The 22,066-nt window shown below is 38.7% G+C and overlaps 2 protein-coding genes across 4 annotated transcripts; both read right to left on the bottom strand.

The window, feature by feature from the left end:
- Positions 1-197: 197 nt before the first annotated feature.
- LOC147300723 (uncharacterized) lies at positions 198-10,128 on the bottom strand. 3 transcript variants are annotated; one of them, XM_086284858.1, is made up of 3 exons: positions 3,091-10,128; positions 2,772-2,908; positions 198-2,685 (listed from the first exon to the last, which is right to left on the bottom strand). In XM_086284858.1, exon 1 carries the CDS (start codon positions 9,965-9,967, stop codon positions 4,391-4,393), a length of 5,577 nt encoding a protein of 1,858 aa, XP_086140984.1. In that variant the 5' UTR covers positions 9,968-10,128; the 3' UTR covers positions 198-2,685; positions 2,772-2,908; positions 3,091-4,390. The 3 variants fall into 3 exon arrangements, with proteins under 3 accessions (XP_086140984.1, XP_086140985.1, XP_086140986.1); XM_086284859.1 differs by having other exon boundaries at positions 2,772-2,882; XM_086284860.1 differs by lacking the exon at positions 198-2,685 and having other exon boundaries at positions 2,831-2,849.
- Positions 10,129-10,341: 213 nt separating this feature from the next.
- Positions 10,342-21,441, bottom strand: LOC147300722 (uncharacterized). Its single transcript, XM_086284861.1, has 6 exons — positions 20,579-21,441; positions 19,603-19,634; positions 17,302-17,328; positions 11,517-13,069; positions 10,569-11,432; positions 10,342-10,363 (listed from the first exon to the last, which is right to left on the bottom strand). Exons 4-6 carry the CDS (start codon positions 12,005-12,007, stop codon positions 10,342-10,344), a joined length of 1,377 nt encoding a protein of 458 aa, XP_086140987.1. The 5' UTR covers positions 12,008-13,069; positions 17,302-17,328; positions 19,603-19,634; positions 20,579-21,441.
- Between the last annotated feature and the right edge of the window lie 625 nt (positions 21,442-22,066).

Genomic DNA, 22,066 nt, shown 5'->3' with positions numbered 1-22,066 from the left:
GGAAGTAGTTTAACGGCGAAAAGTGTACGGAAGCAACTAGAATAATAACTAGAAAAATTTGCATTTCCTGCGAAAATGCAGTGTGGATGCTTTAAAGCTGAAGCTGCATGCAAAAAGTAGCTGAAAAAGCTGAAAAGTTGCAGAAATTGTAAAGCTGAAGCTGTCTGCTGAAGATAGTTGAAAATAGCTGAAGAAGCTGAAGAAATCAAAGCTAGTTTTTAAAAAGTTGTTGAAATTTTAATAACTTTGCAGAACAACATCAAGTTAACAAAAATGCAATAACTTAGCAGAAATGCAATAACTTAGAAGAAACATAACAATTCAGCAGAAATGTTGTAATTTACCAGAAGCTACAACTTAGCAGAAATGTAATAATTTAGAATAACATAACTTAGCAGAAATGATATAATTTAGTAGAAAATTAATAACTTGGCAGAAATATTACAACTTATCAGAACTGCTATAATTTTGCAGAAATGTAATTATTAGGAAAAAACTGTAAACAGATAAAAGCTAAAAATGATGAAGTAACCTCAAAGTTACTTGTTTAACTGTGAAAAATGACCAGAAACATTAGAAAAGGAAGAAAACCAATTCAATTAAATTTATATAGCGCCAATTCACAACAAAAGTCGCCTTAAGGCGCTTCATAGATACAGAGAAAAACCCAACAATCATATGACCCCCTATGAGCAAGCACTTTGGCGACAGTGGGAAGGAAAAACTCCCTTTTAACAGGAAGAAACCTCCAGCAGAACCAGGCTCAGGGAGGGGCGGCCATCTGCTGCGACCGGTTGGGGTGAGAGAAGGAAGACAGGATTACCAGCCAGCAGATAAACTGATGTGAAACAAAACCAAAGTAAAATTGCAGAATTTACACAGTTGGTGAAATGTAAAAATGGCAACAAAAAAACCCCAAACAAACAAACAAACAAAAAAACAAAAACAAACAACATTTAGTTAATAAATGCACAAGATGATTTGATGATAAATATGGTACCAATCTACAAAATACTGTCGAAATGAAGTCCACATTGTGATATATTTCAGGTGTGGAGAGTCACACAGCCAAACAATCGATGTGCATATTTAAAGAATCAAATAAAGAACATTGTTGTGGAATAAATTACAGTGAATAATAATCACTGCCCTGCATTAGAGAGTGACTTATGATGAGGTATTAATTGGCTTAACTTTACCTCTAACAGCTTTTCACATAGTGCTGTGACCAGGGTGAAATCCATCATAAAGTAACTGTAAACAGTAGAACCATTAGCATGAATGTTATGGTTCTACTCTGATCAAAACTCAAGTCAGCTGTGTGACCTGATATAAAATGATAAAGAGGAACACATATAAATGACCTTTATGAACTTTTCAAAATGACTTTATATGTCTGACCCATTATCTATATATATTAGAGCAGATGTGGAAAACCACTGTTAGACCTACTCTATACTAACACAAACACAGTCACAAATTCATTGCTAGTGTGACATGTGGTCCTTTTTGCCTTTGACCAATGATATGCTGGTTACTTGGACCAGTTTAGTATTTGCTGTCACAGAGGAATGTTAACCATAAATCCAAAAGACAAAACTGAAAAAATATGTTAATTGCAAACATGTTTTTGCTTAGTAAAAGGATTGAAATTACATGGAAACTATCACCTTAAAGCCTCATTGTAAATATCATCACAAACAGATGTTTTCCACGCGGTTAACAAAGCTCCACCACATCCAATCACTGCATATAAATCTAAAAGAAAACAACAACAAATAAAATGTAATTAACACAAGTGAAGTCTAAGGAGCTTGGAAAGAAAAGCGTCTGGACTTCTTTGAGTTTCTTGAAGACGTTTCACCTCTCATCCGAGAAGCTTCTTCAGTTCTAAGGGTCAATGGTGGAGAGTCCCAGATTTAAACCCAATGTGAGTTTCTCCACAAACAGGGACAAAGAACCCCCTGATGATCCTCTACCTAATCACATGAGCCAAGGTGTGAAAGTGGGTGTGGGTCCCAATCAGCCAGGGTTTTGGGTGAGCTCATTGTGAAACCTGGCCCCACCCTATCATGTGATTTCCTGAGGTCAGGAAATCACCCACGCCCACTCCCAGGATGTGAGTGGACGTTACAGTGTCTGGGGAGGGAACTCAAAACTGGATTATAGATGGCAGACAGTTGGTGTTGTAAACCACCGCCTCTGTTCAAAGATGGTCGCTCACAGTGGACGTAAATGGCTTCTTTCACTCCTCCATCTATCCAAAATGTGAACATTGGCATCCTCAAAGAGTGACCTTTGTCCTTTAGATGCAGATGAACTGCTGAGTCTTGTCCTGTGGAGGTGGCTCTTCTGTGTTGTGCCATGCGCTGGTGAAGTGGCTGTTTGGTCTCTTCGATGTAGAAGTCTGGGCATTCCTCGCTGCACTGTACAGCATACACCACATTGTTAAGTTTGTGTTTAGGAGTTTTGTCTTTCAGGTGAACCAGTTTCTGTCTGAGTGTTTTGCTGGGTCTGAAGTACACTGGGATGTCGTATTTGGAGAAAACTCTCCTGAGTTTTTCTGATACACCGGCCACATAGGGGATGACAATGTTGTTGTGTCTGTCTTTCTTATCCTCCCTCGCTGGTGTCTGATGTTCTTTTCTGTGAAGCTGGAATGCAGGCACACTGGACGAGCTTGTTCTAAAAAATACAGAAAAAGGAACATTTTATTTGTGTTAAGGCCTAAAAACTACAAATAAGTTATACAATGAACAATATTGAAATACCTTATAGGTGCTGCGGGCCACATAACCAGAATCCAGAGCAATCTCACACTTACATGATGGTGAGGAAAGACATGAGCTCTGCAATGAGGTTTGAATGTCTCAGTTGGGACACTGAAGAACTCAGAAGACAGCAATACCTGCACAGAGAGACAGAGTAGAAAAAGCATAGATTTGTAATCCATAATGTCAATTAAAACTCAAAAAGTGTCAACAAGTATAATCATTTGAGTGTGGAATTGTTTATTCAATAAACAGGATTTTAATTAATTAATTGAATTAAAAACACTGACATTTTTTTATCAAAGATAAAGAATCATACCTCTCTCTGCTCTGAGGATCACTGAGCATCTCTGACAGGAAATACAGTTTCCTCAGTAGGAGTCATCATTGATGGTCTCAGAGGTTGTAGTGTGGCAGCATGATGATGGTCTCCAGATCAGGCAGGAGGTCAGGTGATGGGTGTGTCATCTTCTCCATTGAAGACACACTGGTATGGCAGTTCATAACACAGCAGTCTCCTTGTGGCATGTAGTTATCTGTGCAGTCCAGCACTGATGGATCAGGTTTGGCTCAGCAGTTCATGAAGATGGTGTTAAGATGTTGTTGTTTCAGCTGAGGATGGTGAAGTTTGAAGGTTTTCCCACAAAGGAGACTGTGCCCTATCTGAAAAAATATATCTAACAAAACACGTGCTTATAACACCACCCACCCAGCTCAGCCCCCAAGTGTCTATGTAATGCTGGTATGGGGTGTCGGTTACTAAGTTTAATTAGTGCATCAGAAAGCGGGGGCTACACCTAAAGCCCACACTTTCTGATGTCTTTGTTTATTAGCAGCTTTTTCCAGCTGCTCAGAGCATTCTGACTTGGCCTTTATCCACCCAAACCCAAACCCACCCGGATAAAGGCCAAGTCAAACTCACACACCATACCAGCATTACATAGACACTTGGGGGCTGAGCTGGGTGGGTGGTGTTAAACTGTAGTCGGGAACTTTCAGAAAACTATCCATTTACTTCTAAATCAGTTTTTATACATATTCTGTAAGCTGTACTAATGTTTTTCTCTACATAATGTATCATTATAGACATCTCTGGTAGCCTAAAGATAGTTTAAAACTTTTGACATTTTTTACCTGTAAAACATGATAAGCAAAAACTCATTCATCACAAAAACTTTTGATTCTACAAAATCTACTATAATCAAGAAAATATAATTGTCTGTATTTATTCGTGTATGTCATCATAATAAATACCTGCATTTATCTGGGATTTATTTATTTACTATTTCATATTTTAAAGCCCTTGGAGGGGAAGATCTCGTTTGTTGAGCTACATACGTCATAGTAAAAAGATTTAGTCATTTAAAACATGATGTTGGTTTATCAAATGTTGCAGCACATTTCAGATCAGAGGTGCATGATAGCAGATGTTCTCTGCTCTGCATGAAGTTCAGCAATGATTTGGTGAAATGATTAATAACATTGCAATAAGAAAGGGTCTTCTGACAGACAGAGTAGGGAAGACCCTTTTTTCAATGAAAAATCTTTTTCATGCTCTACAATCAGTAAACTCTGTAACAAACATGATCTGTAATTGTTTCAAAACTCACCAGACGACTTCATGATTGGCTCGAGGACAGGACACAAAAGACAGGGTTGTGGTAACTGTAATATGATCTCAGAACACCTGAATACAGACATTTCTGTGGCTGAGAAATAAAAATGAGGTCAAGCAGGGTGTTCTTGTCTGTAGTGGCAGAAGTGATCAGCTGTGAATACCCTCTCGACTGAAACTGCTCCAGAATCTGTTTTCTTCCACTCTGCAACTGGTTCTCATTAAAATCTCCACACACAATTATTGGGTGACAGTCCATTATTTCAAGTGAATCTAAAAGACTTACCAGGTTTTGCATGAATGGTGTCAAACTGTAGTCAGGGGGTCTGTACACAACAGCAATGAGTGCAGGGAATGGAGCCTGAACCTTCAACACTAAAAACTCAAGATCAGTGACATTATGCAGATACTGTTTTACCTGAACCTGAAAATGATTCCTCAAATACACAACAACTCCCCCACCACTTCTGCTGGCCATGTGAGGAAAGTTTGTGTAGGACACATGTCTGTTGCGTTTGAACATGGTGTAGCCATCCAAATGAAGACTGTCTGCAACAAAGGAGCCTTGAAGGTGAGACTCAGTGAGACACAAAACATCTGCTAAACACATTTCATGATGACTCTTGATGTCACTGATGTGAGATGGCAAACCCTCTGTATTGTGATGGATCAGTGTAAGAGTGTCAAGTCTGCTGGCTGTTTCTCTGACCTGAAGAAGAGGCATCATTTCCTCAACACTGGCTTGTCTCATGGTTTGGAGCGCTGCAGTTACCTCGGGATTGGCGTAAATCTTTTTCTCATCCAAGTCCTGCAAATAGAGTCCACTGAGAGACGTCACCCTGCTGAGAGCAACGTAAGCCATACCTGGTTCAAAAATGTTCTTCATTGAAACTACAGCTGTCTGTGTTGTAAGACCCTGAGTTTTGTGAATTGTGCAGGCGAATGCTAGCTTTACAGGAAACTGTCTGCGTACTGCTCCTTTAAACTTCAGACTCTCCTCTGCTCTCTCAATGTAAACCAGATCATCAGAAGCTGCATTAGCACTGCGGTTGTGTCTCATAGGCTGCCGGTTGTCCATCCTGAGCCCCAGTTTAATCATGTGTCCATCATTTTCAGATCTCACCACCTTTACCAGTATACCAAAAGCACCGTTGACTAAACCGTTTAGTGTGTCCAAGTTTCTGGTCAGCATGACTCGAGCTCCTTCAGCAACATTCAGAGTGTCAGGTAAATCATTTCGCCCACCTGTAAATGGTTTGTCTCTTCGTTCCATTCTGCCTGTACATTTATCCTTCTGGAAATCGTCTGCATTGATTATTATGATGTTTGAATGAAGCTTCTTCAGGGTATCTATGTTATGGGATTCCACATTCTTGTTGGTGGCATAAATGTGTAAGACCTCAGTTGGACATTCTTCTGGTGCAGTCACAGCCTGTGACAACAAATCTCTGTCGCACTGAGAAAGCTCATCTGTCTTTTCTTTGACTCTAATCCTGTTCAGCATCTCTGCAAAGGCCACATCATCTTTCTGACGCATGATCTCGGTTAGAGTGATCATCTGAAAATGTTCCTGCCATAGGTCAATCTGTTCTGGATCGTAAACACAGAGAGGTTTAGACTGTCGCACTGGTGGCAGCTGGTAAAAATCTCCAACAGCTAAAACTGACATTCCACCAAAAGGTCTCTGAGTGCCTTTGATTTGTTTCAGTCTTGCATCCACATAGGCAAAAAGGGGTTTTGAAACCATTGAAATCTCATCAATAACAATAATTTCAGCATTCATCAGCTCAGATCTGACTTCATCCAGTTGGTTACCAAGTCCTTGAATGGGTGGTTTCAGACTCCTGGGTAGTTTCAGTAGAGAATGTAACGTAGAGCCACTGATAGAAAAAGCTGCTGTACCGGTAAATGAAGTCAGTAAAACAGTTGGATTTGATATGTCAGCTTCTTCTGCATTAGCAGGCAGTCTGCTCAGGATCTTTGATGCTTCAGAATGAATACACTTAATCAGATGTGACTTTCCAGTTCCTGCACCACCGTTGATATAGAAGAAAAATGGATCTGGGTTCAAACCACAAACTCGCTGAATACACCAGTCTCTTATGGCATAGAACACGCAGGCCTGCTTCTGGTTCAGATTCTGATACATTACACGTACCACGGCTGGATCTACTGCAGGTTGTTCTCTGACGGCTCTGATCTTTGTTACAGCATCAGACTGACGACTGTAGTCGGGAACATTCTCCTGTTCGTTCTCATCATCAGAATGTCTCTCAGGAAGATTCTCATCGCATTGCAGCCTCACAACTTCAGATTCAGGAGCAAGATTACACCATTCATCAATCACAACATCCCTATTTTGTTCAAACTCTTCCAGTGCACTCTCAATATCCTCAGAGTTCTTCTCATACTTGTCTTTATTTCTTTTCACAATCCGTTTCACAGACTCACTGTGGTCTGAACATGGAAGTCGTACAAAACCTGAGTTGTAGAAGGACTGATAGGTTTGGAACCCTTGTGGTTTCAGTTCCTGCTCTGATCTGTGTGGAAGGTAAAGTCTCAACAGTCGACCATAATATTGCTCAGGATCTTTTTCCTGTGAACAGTGGTAATATCTGATTATAGCTGGTTTATCATTCTTTCGCCTTTGTACAAATCCAAGCTGGTTTAGAAGAGGAAGCACATCTTTTCCTTCATTTGGACCACTCACCAACCTGCACAAGGCAGCAAAATCAGCCAGTGACATTTCCTCATATTCTGGGGTCTCAGGTCTGCATTTGTATTTATCACTCAAACTTGTCATCCAAATATTACAACTGTCGTGTGTTGTGCTTTCCAGGAAGCTCATGGGCCGACTCATTTTTACTGGGTTATCATCTGTTGGTACAAATACAACACTGCGGGAACATTTTTTCATTTTTAGGCCACAGACTCGAGTCACACACTCCTGTGCGCTGATTTCTCTCTTTTTTGAGTAAGCTTGCATCACAGCTCTCATTTCATCACATTCATTGACGGTGTTCTTATCAGAGTTGTCAATAACTGTCTTCAGGTATTCAGAGAGGCCAGATTCTTTCTTTGTTATATATTTACAGAGGTATTCTATACATGAATAGGCATTCAAAATGAATGAGACATCTAAATTAGAGTTCCAGGCTTCAAGCAGGTCTGGGTTGTAATTGTTGATCCAACACTCATTTGGGTCACGTTTCAGAATCAGAGCTGTTTTCTTGTTTATGTCTTGGAGGCATTGTTCATACTCATTCATTGTTAAGTTGCATCGTGACAGAATCTGCTCTATGGTGAGGGAAGCAGCTTCAGGTTCCTTCAGCAGGTTCAACAAAGGTCTGAGTTTGGCTTTTGCAGCTTCAGTGTCTGAATCCTCATCCTGTCTCACAATCATTGTTCTTGTGGCTGGTGGTTTGGGAAACCCAAATCTACAACCAGAGTTCACACTCTTAAAGCATGTCTTTGTGTGGTTTTTGCTGTGCTTTTGTAGCTCAGTGACTTTTTTGTGCAGTTCAGGTTGTTTTTCTGGATCAGGGAGTTGAGCTGAGATGTATCTGTCCACAAAGTCACAGACAGTTTGGTCATCATCCACATCTGCTTCTACCTTTTCTCGAATCCACAGCAACATGTGTATATGTGGACTACCTCTGTGCTGGAACTCAACTCTGTAAAAGTAATCAATGATCTCACCAAGGGGCTGTGCAGGAGAAAAAAGCAAATCTCTGAACAAAGCCTCAACACGTTTATCAAACATTCGCATGGTGGTTACTGGATTTGATCTTAGAATTTCACACTTTTCTGACCAGTCCAGGGCTTCAAAATCAACCTCTTCACCTTGCTGTCTCTTTATTGCTTGAATCACTTCAGGCCATCTCATCTCAGCAGCAGAGAAAGTGACAAAGAACTGAGGTGTTCCTATTTGGCGAACCATGCTGAATAGATCTCTGGTAGTTTTCTGCCAGTAAGCTGGAGTTCCTCTGAGTGGCTGCATAAATCTGATTGCATCTTTATTTCTTACCAGCTTCTCTACTTCTGTCTTACTTTGTAACATTCCTGATGTGATTTTGCGTCCATCTTTGGTCATAGTTTTACCTTTCCTTAGCTGTATTGTCATGCTGGAATTAGCCAAATGTATTTCAGTGACAAACTGTGAGAAAAACAAGTAATTTGTGTCTTTAGCAAATCTTGCATCAATGTTGAAAAGCCTTGACTTGAAGTAAGCACTTGGTGTGAGCTTGAGACGTCTCTTTTCATCCAGTGTATTCTGACCAGTAGGAAACTGCACAGGAAATGCCATGGCTTCCAAATGAGGAGTTCTGAAGAAGCTAACAGGATTGTTTCTTTCTGCAGGAGCCACACAATATGTGTTATCAGTGAAACAGAGAATCTCTTCTGAAATGTCTACAGGCTGCAGACAACTTTCTAGAGCAAAACCTCCATTGCTCAAATCACTTTCTGGTTCATCTGGATTTTGTTCCTCTGGTTGTTCATCACAGGATTGCATATTAATATCTTGGTCACTTTGAGACTCACTTTCGCACAAAAGGGCATCTTTTTCATAGTTGTCAATTTCCATTAAATCTGCTTCATTATAATCATCACTTGCCATGCTGGCTTCATCACTGCTGTCATCATCAGGTAACGTTGGATCACAAAGCAATGCATCATCTCTGATAACAATATCTGTGTACTGTGGATGAATTTGTTTCAGTTTACGCAGAGCTTGAATGAGTTTAGACCAGGTGACAGTCTGGAACAGCTGATGGCCTTTGTAGCACAGTCGTCTTTTCAATTTCACCCTCATGATCTGTGATTGGCTTCTGATCCTCGGTAAACTGTCAACTGTTTGTTGGACCTCAGATGGTACACATACCACATTACCACGTATGAGTCTCTGTCTCCCCTTTGGAAGAGGAATAATCTTAGCAAATGGTATGCATTTGGCAATCAGATGTCTCTCCAGAATGTTGAGATCACAAAGTTCAGCTGGAATATCCTGCAGTTCTAAACCATTAACAGCAGCAAGCCTGGGCATGCATCCACTTTTGAGGGAACTGTGACATGTGTGACAGATATACTCTTTTTTTCTCTCAACAGGAAAGCTGCAGTGATCATGACATGCTTCATCACACACATGAACATATTTACCAGTTAGACACTGATGAGCTACAGTCTGGTGTTTTGAGTAATTTTGTCTTTTGCAGATTTTCACCTGATTAGGAAAAGAAGCTTTTAGACAAACAGTACAAACATAAGATGGTGCTGACTTAATGTTTGATCTGAAACAAGATATGGCCTCATTCATTAAAGTGTTCTCTGGATGACACTGTAAAGTCTCAGCTGGTCGATGCATCTGGCGATATTTCCGTTTTATATTCATTGCACATCTGATATTATGCATCTGTCTGAAAGAAAAACCGTTCCAATATTTTACTCTCATTCGTTCTCTCATATTGTCCTTGTGTTGTTGCTGAAATCGTCTCTCTTCTCCATAACGCTTAGTCATGTAAGATAGTTTTTTCTTTTTAAATTCTTCACTTTCTTTATATAGGTTATATACATATGACCTCATGTAAGCTTTATGTTTTTCTCTGAATTCAGCACAAGTTCTGTATATTCTTCTTATACGCTCTTTCTGCTTATCTCTGAATATGGGAGACTCTCTATATGTTCTTGTTACACGTTCCTTCTGCTTTTCTCTGAATATGGGAGACTCTCTATATGTTCTTGTTACACGTTCCTTCTGCTTTTCTCTGAATATGGTAGACTCTCTATATGTTCTTGTTATACGTTCCTTCTGCTTTTCTCTGAATATAGGAGACTCTCTATACGTTCTTGTTATACGTTCCTTCTGCTTATCTCTGAATAGGGGATTGTCTCTATATGTCCTTATGACACGTTCTCTTTTTCTCTCTCTAATTTTAGCACTTTCTCTATACATCTTTCTCAAATGTTCTCTGTGTTTCTCCTTATAGGTAGCATTTAATTTATACAGCTCATTTTTGTACAGACTCCTTTTATGTCTGTGATCAGGATCATTACACTTCTTAGTTGAGTTTTTTTTCTTTGTCTTGAAGCTTTCATCAAACCTGTACATCTGCCTTTCTTTCGTCTTCTGATTTTCCTTTCGTTGTGGTAGCTTTTGTTGGGCTAATAATCTTCTCATTTTTTGCCTTTCCTGTTTATTACGTTTCAGCAGTTTATCTGAGAGTTCCTCTGTTATCTTAGTTGAACTGGAGGCACTGTTTGAATCATTCTGAGGAACAGAATCTGGTGTTACCGGAGTTTCTCTCACAGAAGATGCAGAGGTTTTCTTTTCAAAATAATCAGAAGGATGTTTTTTTCCGGGAGCAGCTGTCTCATTTGAAGAATCAACTCTGGATGACATTACTTCACTGGTTAAATCTTTGGCCACAGGTTTCCGTGTCTGCTCAGTGTATATTTCGGAGTTTAATTCATGAACACGTTCATTTAAAGCTGGTGCTGGTGCACTTGTAGCTGTTTGTCTGTATTCGGTGGTTTGATTAGCATCTCTTTGGTCAGCAGCGTTTTCACTGTGAAACTCGATGGGCTGTAGTTCATAAGTACAGCTTGGTGCGATGCTAAACATTCTGTACAAACGTTTGATCCTGTCAATCATGTCATTAAGACGTGTGAATTTCAACATAACTGCAGTTCCACCACTTACACTTAGCGACAATGGCATACCAGTAGACTTACGTGGGTGAGGGTCAAAATATGCATATTCACCTGAAGTCAGCCTGCTAACAGCGATGACTGTTCCTCCCATGACTAGCAAAGCATAGCGAAACTCTGAAGCCAAACGCTGTAATCCCTGTTCAAGGCTCGGAAAGTGATCTGTACCATCAAATGTGCCGTAATGAGCAAACTGAGACATGTCGACTTGATACTCGTGTGTGCGGCTGGTAACAACTGAGGGAAGTTCATCGCAGGCTAGAAACACACTGTTCACAAACCTCAGTCTGGCATCTGAATAGACGGCATGGCCTTTGTCCAACACACGGTTTAGATCTGCTCTGGTAATAAATTCATCCTCGTGTAAGAATGACAGGAAAACCAAACTGTTAGCCATGCATTGCTGATTCCGGTACTTTCCATACCTAGGAGAAGCCTGGCTTCGGGAAGCACAGACGCTACTCACTCGTGGACTTTCACTGTTTGTAACCTGTACATGAGACTGTCCTGGAGCTTGTCCATCATGCTGTGTTTGTACAGTTAGCTGGGGTTCAGTCTGGATTACCTGCATAACTTCAGGCTCTGGGACAGACACTGAGGGAACACTTCTCTTTACCACATCTGCATAAGACACTGTGGCTGTCTCTCCATCATGCTGTGTTTGTACAGTTAGCTGGGGTTCAGTCTGGATTACCTGCATAACTTCAGGCTCTGGGACAGACACTGAGGGAACACTTCTCTTTACCACATCTGCATAAGACACTGTGGCTGTCTGAACACTGCTCTGCACTTCTGTGCTGGGAAAAGCTGAAACACACACCTTTACCTGCTCACTGCTCTGAGAAACATTCACCTGTTCTTTCTGCTTTTGCCATCTAAGCTTCTGGGACTGCGACCTTTGACTTTTTCTTGGCATTTTGCTGAAGTACAATCTGGAGCTTATATGTGTTTATACACAAATATAAACAAAACTGAACCTTGAAACAGAAAAACTTATAACTCCTTAAGTTACTGTTAAATCTGAGAAATGTACTATTATACTATAAAATGTTTTTATGAATATATGAATAGATGTTAAAAAGCTGATTTGTACTCCAAACTCAAAATAAAGGAAATTCAAAGTTCTCTGGAAACAATTTGGTCCGTTTTATTGTAGCTCTTTTAGAAACGGGGTTTCTTCAGCTGGATGTTCTGCAGCAGTCAGGAAACAGGAAGTCTGGGTCCTCAGGCACTTCTCGATGACAATACTGACTGAATACTTACACTGAGTGACAAAATGGGTTTGTCCTTAAATAATAATACTATAAACTTGCAGTCAAATGTTATAGCCAATGAAACAGACTAACAGACTGGATCTGATTTATTATTTATCTGAATGTATGTATTACAAAATAACCAGATTATCTTATTACAAATAAACTTATAAAAAGGTGATATTTTATACAATTGATCAAAGTAAGCCAAACTAGCAGTCCAAACTAAAGTCTAATGCAAAATTAAAATGACAAATGTAGGGCTGTGTAAGTAGTTTCTACTATAAGTTCTACTGTACTGTAATTCTACTACTGTATATTCAACTTGTAATTTAAAGCAAAATGACTGAATGTGAGAGAGCTTAATGACAGGAAAGAAAGAGCAGTGAGAGCAGAGATCTCTCAGAATTCTGTAACAGATAGATCAAGTTCTGGTAACTTGGATTTCTGAAAATTGGATTCTGAAAGGATTCTCAAAACTTGGATTCTCAAATTAGATAGAGCAGTAGAGATAGAGGGATACAAGATGGAATGGCTTTCAAATTAGATAGAGCGGTAGGGATAGAGGGATACAAGATAGAATGGCTTTCAAATTAGATAGAGCAGTAGGGATAGAGGGATACAAGATAGAATGGCTTTCAAATTAGATAGAGTTGGGAGAGTGATAGGATAGACAGAATTGCTTATAATGATAGAGAGAGAGAGGATCTTCTGCAGCAGGTCACCTGTAAGACACAAAAGGACTGGAATTAGTCATATTTCCAACATGCTTGGATTTACCATATTCTTCAGACTATATGGCATACCTAAAATCCTGTCATTATCTCAAAAACATACAATGTGCCTAGCGTATCGATTCTGGTTATGCTTACTGACCTCAAACGGGATTTCTGTGGTACACAGCGCTCAAAATTCTGTCAAATATTTTAGTAAGACTTCGTAAGCTACAAAGCTGTGCTGCTTGATGTATTGTCAGAGCATTATGGCTACCATAGTCAGGACCCTCGTAGAGTAATTCGTACGGTGCTTCAACATAACATTATGGTGTGTGTACAAGGACCTGGCACGTGCTAAGAGACATGCTTAAGAAGCAGATTTCAAACTGATCAACCCATGAAGAGTTTGATGGATTTGTGGATGAGGAATGAACTGAAAGAGTGTATTGTTCTGTATTTTATGTGTTACAACTGAACAGTGTTGAGAGTTGTTTGTGAATGACTTGAATAAAGTTTGACTTATCTGACTGTTTGTTTGGCTTAATCTGCCTTAAAAACAGGCTTGTTTATTGACATTATGCCTTATAATCTCAAAAATACAATACATGTAGGGCTTTAAATACTAAAGACTTCTACAGTAAATTATTGGACTGAACAGAATGACAATGTTTAACAAATGATGGTGGAACTGTTATAAGGACATTTTTACATTCTATTAAAACAATAAACTAAGTCTATAAACTCAAACGAAGACGTGCTGCTACAGTAACTTACTGTAAATATTAAATGGTCCAACAAAACCAACACACTGAGGTTACAGCACAGTTTCAGGTCACTCTGTATGAATTTTGGCAAAATGAGAAATTTGGAGACAACTAGTTTCTACACAGCAGTTTCTACATATTTCAGTCACATTTGGGGCATGTTTGATACACAGCAATAAGCACTACACTAAATCTATAATAAACTTATCATAGCTGATATAAAGGCCTAATTAGCAAAATTTAGTATGATGATCATTTCTTTGTAGATCATTTCATGATAAAAAGAACAGAAGTGAGTGCTGTATCTGAGCTGGTGCATGTAAGATCTTTGCTGGAGATTCCCACATTTCTTAAACAAACAAACAAACAAACAAACAAACAAACAAACAAACAAACATGACTTTCAGACAGTTCATCTTTTGTAAATTAGGGCAGGATTATTTTCAAAAAACAGCCTTGATAAAAATATCAGGCCACTATAAAATGTCTTATGTTTATGTTTTCATCCCACCTATATTTTGCAAGTCATTATGACAAATTACAAAAAGCAGTTTTTAGGCAGTGATTTAAGGGAAGAAGCTTTTGAAATCCACCATGCCCTACCACCAGTGGTCTCAAACTCTGGTTGTTAAGGCCTGGTGTCCAGAAACTTTTCTATGTGTCCCTGTTGCAACACACCTGAATAACATTAGTAGGTCATTAGCAAAACTCTACAGAACGTGACTGCATGCTGAGGTGGTAATTCAGGAATTTGATTCATGTTATAGCAGCTCATGAGTGAATGAACATGATGCAATGAAAGTACTTTTAGAAGTACATTTTTCCAAACACTTAAATTACTTAAATTTGAACAGTCTTCGGGGATGCCACTTCAACACAGTCAAATTCTATACTCTCACTAATGACCTACAAATGTTATTCAGGTGTTTTGTAACAGGGACACGTGGAAAAGCTTCAGGACACCGGCCCTTGAAGAGTGGAGTTTGAGACCCCTGCCCTATGTGAATATTTAATTGTCCCTAAACTGCTAGTCGTGAGCTGCTCTAATGTGAAACAAACACATATAGTTCTGTAAAGGTTTACAAAGAGATTTCTAAGGATCTGGAGACCCCAGAAAACAGAAACCCTCCCAGACGTTTTTGCCTGTTCAGCTACAACAAGTTGCCTAATAATATCTCGATGATAACCAAGAGCTGTGCTGACTAACTGCACTAAACTGAATCATCTATAGTGAGAGAAAAACACCAGCATTAAAGTCAAACATGGTGCTGTTACTGTGATGTCCCAGAGTTCCTTTACTACTTCAGGACCTACATCAACTCATCAGGTCCTGGGCTTAAGTTTAATCACACTTAGGATCTGAAGCACACAAGCAAGTCCAATTGAATGAATGAAACAAAACACTTGGTGTAAACGAATCAGTCTGGACTTTAATGAAATTAAGATACTTGGTATGACTTGAAAACCCTATCCATCCATCCATCCATCCATTCGCTTCCGCTTATCCTTTTCAGGGGGCACTGGAGCCTATCCCACCTGTCATAGGGCGAGAGGCAGGGTACACCCTGGACAGGTCGCCAGTCTGTCTGATTATTCAATTAACCTATCCCCACAAGCTGCATGTCTTTGGACGGTGGGAGGAAGCCGGAGTACCCGGAGGTAGGGCTGCTCGATTATGGCAAAAATGATAATCACGATTATTTTCACTGAAATTGAGATCTCGATTATTTGACGATATTTATTTAACCCTTTAAGACCTACTATAGAACCAAGTCCGCCAGAGCTTATATTATTTTTTTACATGTTGTAGTGCCATTTGTGGGAGCATTTCAAGTTGCTATACAACTGTTATAGCCCATATTTTAATAATATGTATGCATTAAGTCCATAGTAACTACATTAATTGCAAAAAAGTGCAATAAACTACAAAAAAATTGAAAATTGTTTTTGTTTTTTAACATATATTTCTACTTGGAGAAATTTAAGAGGTTTATCCCTCAAAACTTTAAATACAAAAAAGTTGCAAAAAATAGTTTACAACAACAGGAAATTTATTCAGTGTCTTCATAGTTTTATTTTGGAGATACAGCAATTTTTATATACTGCAGGAAAAACAAAAACAATCCTATGATGCAAATTTGCAAAGAAAACAGCAGGTGCATCAAAATAAACTATTTCCAGCAGTGCAATTCGAGTTCTAAGCATCCCAGCAACTATTCAGAAAAGTCAAACATGACCAGTATAGGCTTTTAAGGCCTACAAGTAAAAAAAACCTACATTTTCCGCGAAAATGACATCACTTCCGGTTTCGGGCAGGAAATGGCGGACATGTGATAGTTAGCGGTCTGTTTCAATGTGCGAAGTGTTACGAACAGCTGATCAGATCGGCAAAGCGTGTTTCTGGAATATTATGTTTTTGTTCCTGCAAGCGCTTTTTATGCAATTTATGTGGAAGGAAACCGTGACCGAGGACAAGCTGATGGCATAAGATGTAAGTTTCATATGCAAAACAAATTATTGCGCTAGCTTACACGGTTCAGGTTCTACAGGGATTTAAAAAGTTACACAAAACAGAGCGTGCTGCTCTGACCGGCTTTAAAGGGTTAACAATAACAATGTATTGAATAATGACTTTAAAAAATAATATAAAATAGTGTGCAACACCACTGAAGTTTTTTTTTTTTTTTTACCTCTCTTTTCAACCAACGGCAGTCACTCTCCAAATAACTTCTGCTTAGCTTTCCGAGCTTCCCTCGGGTCCTCTTAATCAGCGGTCTCAACCTTTTTTGCGCCACGGACTGGTTTATGCCCGACAATATTTTCACGGACCGGCCTTTAAGGTCTCGCGGATAAATGAGGGAGGGGCTAATAATCGGCTCAGTCATTTTTAATGATCGTTGAAAGCCCAGATCGTAATCGTGATTAAAATTCGATTAATTGAGCAGCCCTACCCGGAGGGAACCCACGCAAACACCGGGAGAACATGCAAACTCCACACAGAAAGACCCCGGCCTGATGTTGGAATTAAACTCAGGACCTTCTTGCTGTGCGGCAACAGTGCTAACCACCGTGGTACTTGGTATGACTTGAAAACCCTATATTGGGCCTTAATTAAGACTTTTTTCTTTTCTTTTTTTGCCTGTCCTGTTTGGATCTAATTAAGACAATTCTGAAATTATAGTGGACCAAAATCAACCAGTGATGTAAACCAGTCATTACCAGTTACTGTAAATGCTTGATGGTAATTGTTGCTATCAGGGCATCCACAGCTGGGTATTAGAGACCAATATGTTTTTACATTAGACCAGGTTGTTCTGGTTCAAAAATGAAATCATCACTTTAAAACTGCTTTTTGTATTTATCCAGGTCATCCTTGTTAGATGATTTGAAACATGTGAAAAAAAGCATAAACAAAATAAATCTGCAAGGAAGAAAGACCTTTCTCAGCACTGTACTGCAGACAAAACCTATACTTACCAGACTTGCGACGATCAGATCAGTATCCTAGAGAAAGGAAACAACACATCAGATCACTGTTTAATGACTTACACTGTTGAACCTCTTCACACACAATCCAATTTACTGTGACATGAAATAACTAGTAAGATCCTCAATTTCTTCAAGCCTTTATGAACTCACTGTAGTCTAAAGAGGACAAACTTTAGTTACAGAGTCTCACATGACGATGACATGTGTAATAAAGGCATGCATACTACAGAAGTGCAAAGAAGAGGCACCTATATTTGTTGGTACAGATTATGGCTTTTTAGCTCCATCATTTTCTATCACAAGTCAGTGCTTAATAAAGTGTGGAAAAACCACAACTGTTAGAATCAACGGAAAACCTCATTAGGTTTTAGTTCTGATCTGAATATGTAAATCCTAAAATACATGTAAATTCTGACATGTTATAGTAACAACAGTGGCACGCCATTTTTGCAATTAATTTCTTAAAAATTATAATAAAAAGTCCTTCCATTGTACCTGTTGGCAGGAATCTTTTTGTATTTTGCAATATTTCCCTTTTATATATAATTTTCAAACACATTGTATCAAGCAACTTATTAAGAAACTGATTTAAACTTAGTGTACATAAATTACACACAGGCTTTAACATACACAACATTGCCTACTCACAACTCTGGTTCTCTTAGTCTTTTATTATTGCTTAAATGTTTAACGTACCACTTCTGTTCACTCAGGCAAAAATACTTCTATAGTGGTCTGACTTTAATGTAATACATAAGCAGAATATGAGTGAAGATATAAATCAACAACTGTGGTGCTCTTAAGTGTTTAAGCTAGGGCTGCTCAATTAATCGAATTTTAATCACGATTACGATCTGGGCTTTCAACGATCATTAAAAATGACTGAGCCGATTATTAGCCCCTCCATCATTTATCCGCGAGACCTTAAAGGCCGGTCCGTGAAAATATTGTCGGGCATAAACCGGTCCGTGGCTCAAAAAAGGTTGGAGACCGCTGATTAAGAGGACCCGAGGGAAGCTCGGAAAGCTAAGCAGAAGTTATTTGGAGAGTGACTGCCGTTGGTTGAAAAGAGTTTAAAAAAAAAAAAACTTCAGTGGTGTTGCACACTATTTTATATTATTTTTTAAAAGTCATTGTTAACCCTTTAAAGCCGGTCAGAGCAGTAAGCTCCGTTTTGCGTAACTATTTTTAAATCCCTGTAGAACCTGAACCGTGTAAGCTAGCGCAATCATTTGTTTTGCATATGAAACCGGAGGAGTTGTACTTACATCTGATGCCATCAGCTTGTCCTCGGTCACGGTTTCGTTCCACATATAGCTTTGCAAAAATTGCATAAAAAGCGCTTGGAGGAACAAAAACATAATATTCCAGAAACACGCTTCGCCGTTCCTATCAGCTGTTCGTAACACTTCCCACAGTGAAATGATGCACATGCTGTTTTCTTTGCAAATTTGCATCATAGGATTGTTTTTTGTTTTTCCTGCAGTATATAAAAATTGCTGTATCTCCAAAATAAAACTATGAAGACACTCAAAATAAATTTCCTGTGGTGGGAAACTATTTTTTGCAACTTTTTTTGTATTTAAAGTTTTGAGGGATAAACCTCTTAAACTTCTCCAAGTAGAAATATATGTAAACAAAACAAAAGCGATTTTCAAATTTTTTTTTGTAGTTTATTGCACTTTTTTGCAATTTATGTAATTACTATGGACTTAATGCATACATATTATTAAAATATGGGCTATAACAGTTGTATTGATGTATAGCAACTTGAAATGCTCCCACAAATGGCACTACAGCATGTAAAAAAAATAAATAAAAATAATATAAGCTCTGGTGGACTTGGTTCTATAGTAGGTCTTAAAGGGTTAAATAAATATCGTCAAATAATCGTGATCTCAATTTCAGTGAAAATAATCGTGATTATCATTTTTGCCATAATCGAGCAGCCCTAGTTTAAGCTACCACTTACACTAACTCACCTAAAATGCGTTCATAGTTATGTCTGCTAGGTAAATCCATAAACAAACGGAGAACATGAACAACTGTATAAAAACAGTTGTTTGTGTTCAAACATAAAAATCAGACACAAATGGCCTGTTAAACTTCAGGGACAGTCAGAGGTCATGTGTGGGGCCTTTGCTGCTACAAGGTATAAATTCTGACCATTTGTTTTTGCCCATCAGTAAATGGTAATGTCACAAAAACCAAACTACGTTAGGTAAGTTGCTAAACATGTTACACAGTGACAATGTCATATTACTGCAGTTACAATTGCTGCTTACTTACCAGCAAAGGCAAAACCGAAGTTCTGTTTCACTCTGTAACAAAAGAACAAAAATACAGAATCAGACAACTGAAATCAGCATCAGAGTCAATACTGCATCACAATCTGTAGTGGGAAAAAAAATCTGTTAAATTCTTTGTTTACAACAGCTTTACTATAAACACCCCATCTTCTCTTTCTGCACCTTATTAAAGATTTCTGTCTTTATTAAGGTGATGTGTCGTTTTATCCATCTGCAATTCCACAGAAATTCCTCATGAACGTAAAGCTCTAATACTTTGGTGCTATTACATAACACAGCAGATACCACAAGCAATGATTTGCTCGCACTGCACACTTGATCAAATGATAACATCACAGTTTCAAAGCGTGCAACAATCACAAATAATACTTGATACTATAAATGCTTGATGGTAGTTCTTCGTATCAGGGCTTCCACAGCTGGGTATTAGAGACCAGCATGTTCTCACATTAGAACAGATAGCTCTGGTTTGGTTTTCTCTGCTTCATACGTGAAATCATCACTTTAAAATGCTTTTTTGTATTTATTCAAATCATCCCTGTTAGATGATTTGAAACATGTGACAAAAAAGCATGAACAAAATAAATCTGCAAGGAAGAAAGACTTTTCCCAGCACTGTACCTCAGACAAAATGAACTCACTTTAGTCTAAAGAGGGCAAAATTTAATTGCAGAGTCTCAAATGGCCTTAACATGTGTAATAAAAACAATAATTACTACAGAAATGCTTTGATAAGCCTTTAAAATTAGACATAAATGGCCTATTAAACTTCAGGGACATTTTTAGGGACACTCAGAGATCGGGGGGGGCTTTACTGCTTATAAATCCTAAATGTGTTTTTGCCCATGAGCAAATGGCAAGATATCACAAAAAGCCAAACTATTGTATGTAAATTGCTAAAAATGTTACACAATCCCAATTTCATATTGCTTCAGTTACAATCACGGTTTACTTACCAGCAAAGGCAAAACCAAGCTTTATTTCACTCTGTGTAACAAAAGACAAAGAACAAAAATACAGGATCAGAAAACTCAAATCAGCATCAATACTGCATCACTCTCTGTTGTCAAAAAGATTCACTAAACTTCTTTGTTTACTACAGCTGGAATACAAACAACAACTCTCCTCTGTTTTCTTTGGTCTACATCTCATTTAAGATTGCAAAACACTCATACATGAAAAACTGCACGACATATTTTTAAGGCTTTAATATTTGAGGTGGTCTGCATTCAAATTCTACTTCCTAAAATATTACCAACTGCACATAGTATCATTAAATATGCTGTTATTTTAAAATAAATATCTATATACCATACTAATAATAATATACTGCCATATTTTATTTATGTGAAGGTGGGCTGTTGTTTATTTCATTAATTTCCCACAAAGTGAGAATTTAAACTGTGCTGCAGATTTAGGTTGGCACAAACAAGCCTTTGTTAAACAGTTCTTAAAAATTAAAGTCTACATATTAGGAGTTCTTATTATTCTTGGGCTATGTCCACACGTACACAGGTACTTTTGAAAATGGAGATTTTTCTATGCGTTTGCACCTTTCGTCCACACTTAAACGGCGTTTTCGGTCACTGAAAAACTAAAAACGCTTGCCAGAATATTTTCGAAAACTCCGTTTTTGCATTTATGTGTGGACAGGGAAACGGAGAAAACGCAGCGCCTTTTTTGACGTCACACTGTGCGCCACGTTATTGTTTCGGTGAAATGCATTTCTACAATACGGTTACTGTTAATTGTTCTCTCTGCAGTGTTTAAATGCTTACATATGCGCACACAGTTACTGTCCCCCCACAGATATGACTCGGTTCTGCTTCTATGCCCCATCTTTGTTTGCCATTTCCCACCGAGGCTTCTAGACTTCTGATTGGCCAACATTTCTACACGGTTAGGAATATAGCGCCACCTGCTGCTTTGGCATGTTCCTAGCAGCGTTCTCCTTCATTTCTGCATTTATGTGTGGACGGGATTGTTTTTTAAAACAGAAACGGAAAATCTCCGTTTTCAAAAATACCCGTGTATGTGGGGACATAGCCTATGTTTAATCCTCAGTTTCTCCCCCCCTCCTTTGTCTTAATTAACCCACAAGACCTGCACACACGTGACTCTTTCTCCCGTGTTCGGTCAGAGGCGGTAAAATGGCTCCTTTGATCTTGCCGACAGCTGACACTGAATCTAAGATGGCGGTTCGTTAAAAACTTTACAGCATAAAGAATGAGGCTGTTTTAACCAACTGATTTGTGAAGAGAACTAACTGCACCTTATGTAACAGGCTGACAAACACGAACACACCAAATGTAATTAATAAAACAACACGATAACCGTGGTTCACAGTCAAATTTTCATTTCACACTGGGCTCAAAGGAGCGCTAGGCATTAGCATCGGGTTGTTAGCTCATCAAACACTCCTTTTACATACAAAAATGACAAAG

The sequence above is a fragment of the Aulonocara sp. 'chitande type north' Nkhata Bay genome, unplaced genomic scaffold (assembly GCF_057382095.1).
Source record: "Aulonocara sp. 'chitande type north' Nkhata Bay isolate Kocher_YH1m ecotype deep benthic unplaced genomic scaffold, A_spYH_male_GT1.1 unmapped_scaffold_9, whole genome shotgun sequence".
Lineage (NCBI taxonomy): Eukaryota > Metazoa > Chordata > Actinopteri > Cichliformes > Cichlidae > Aulonocara > Aulonocara sp. 'chitande type north' Nkhata Bay.
This window is presented reverse-complemented; position numbering and strand designations above follow the sequence as displayed.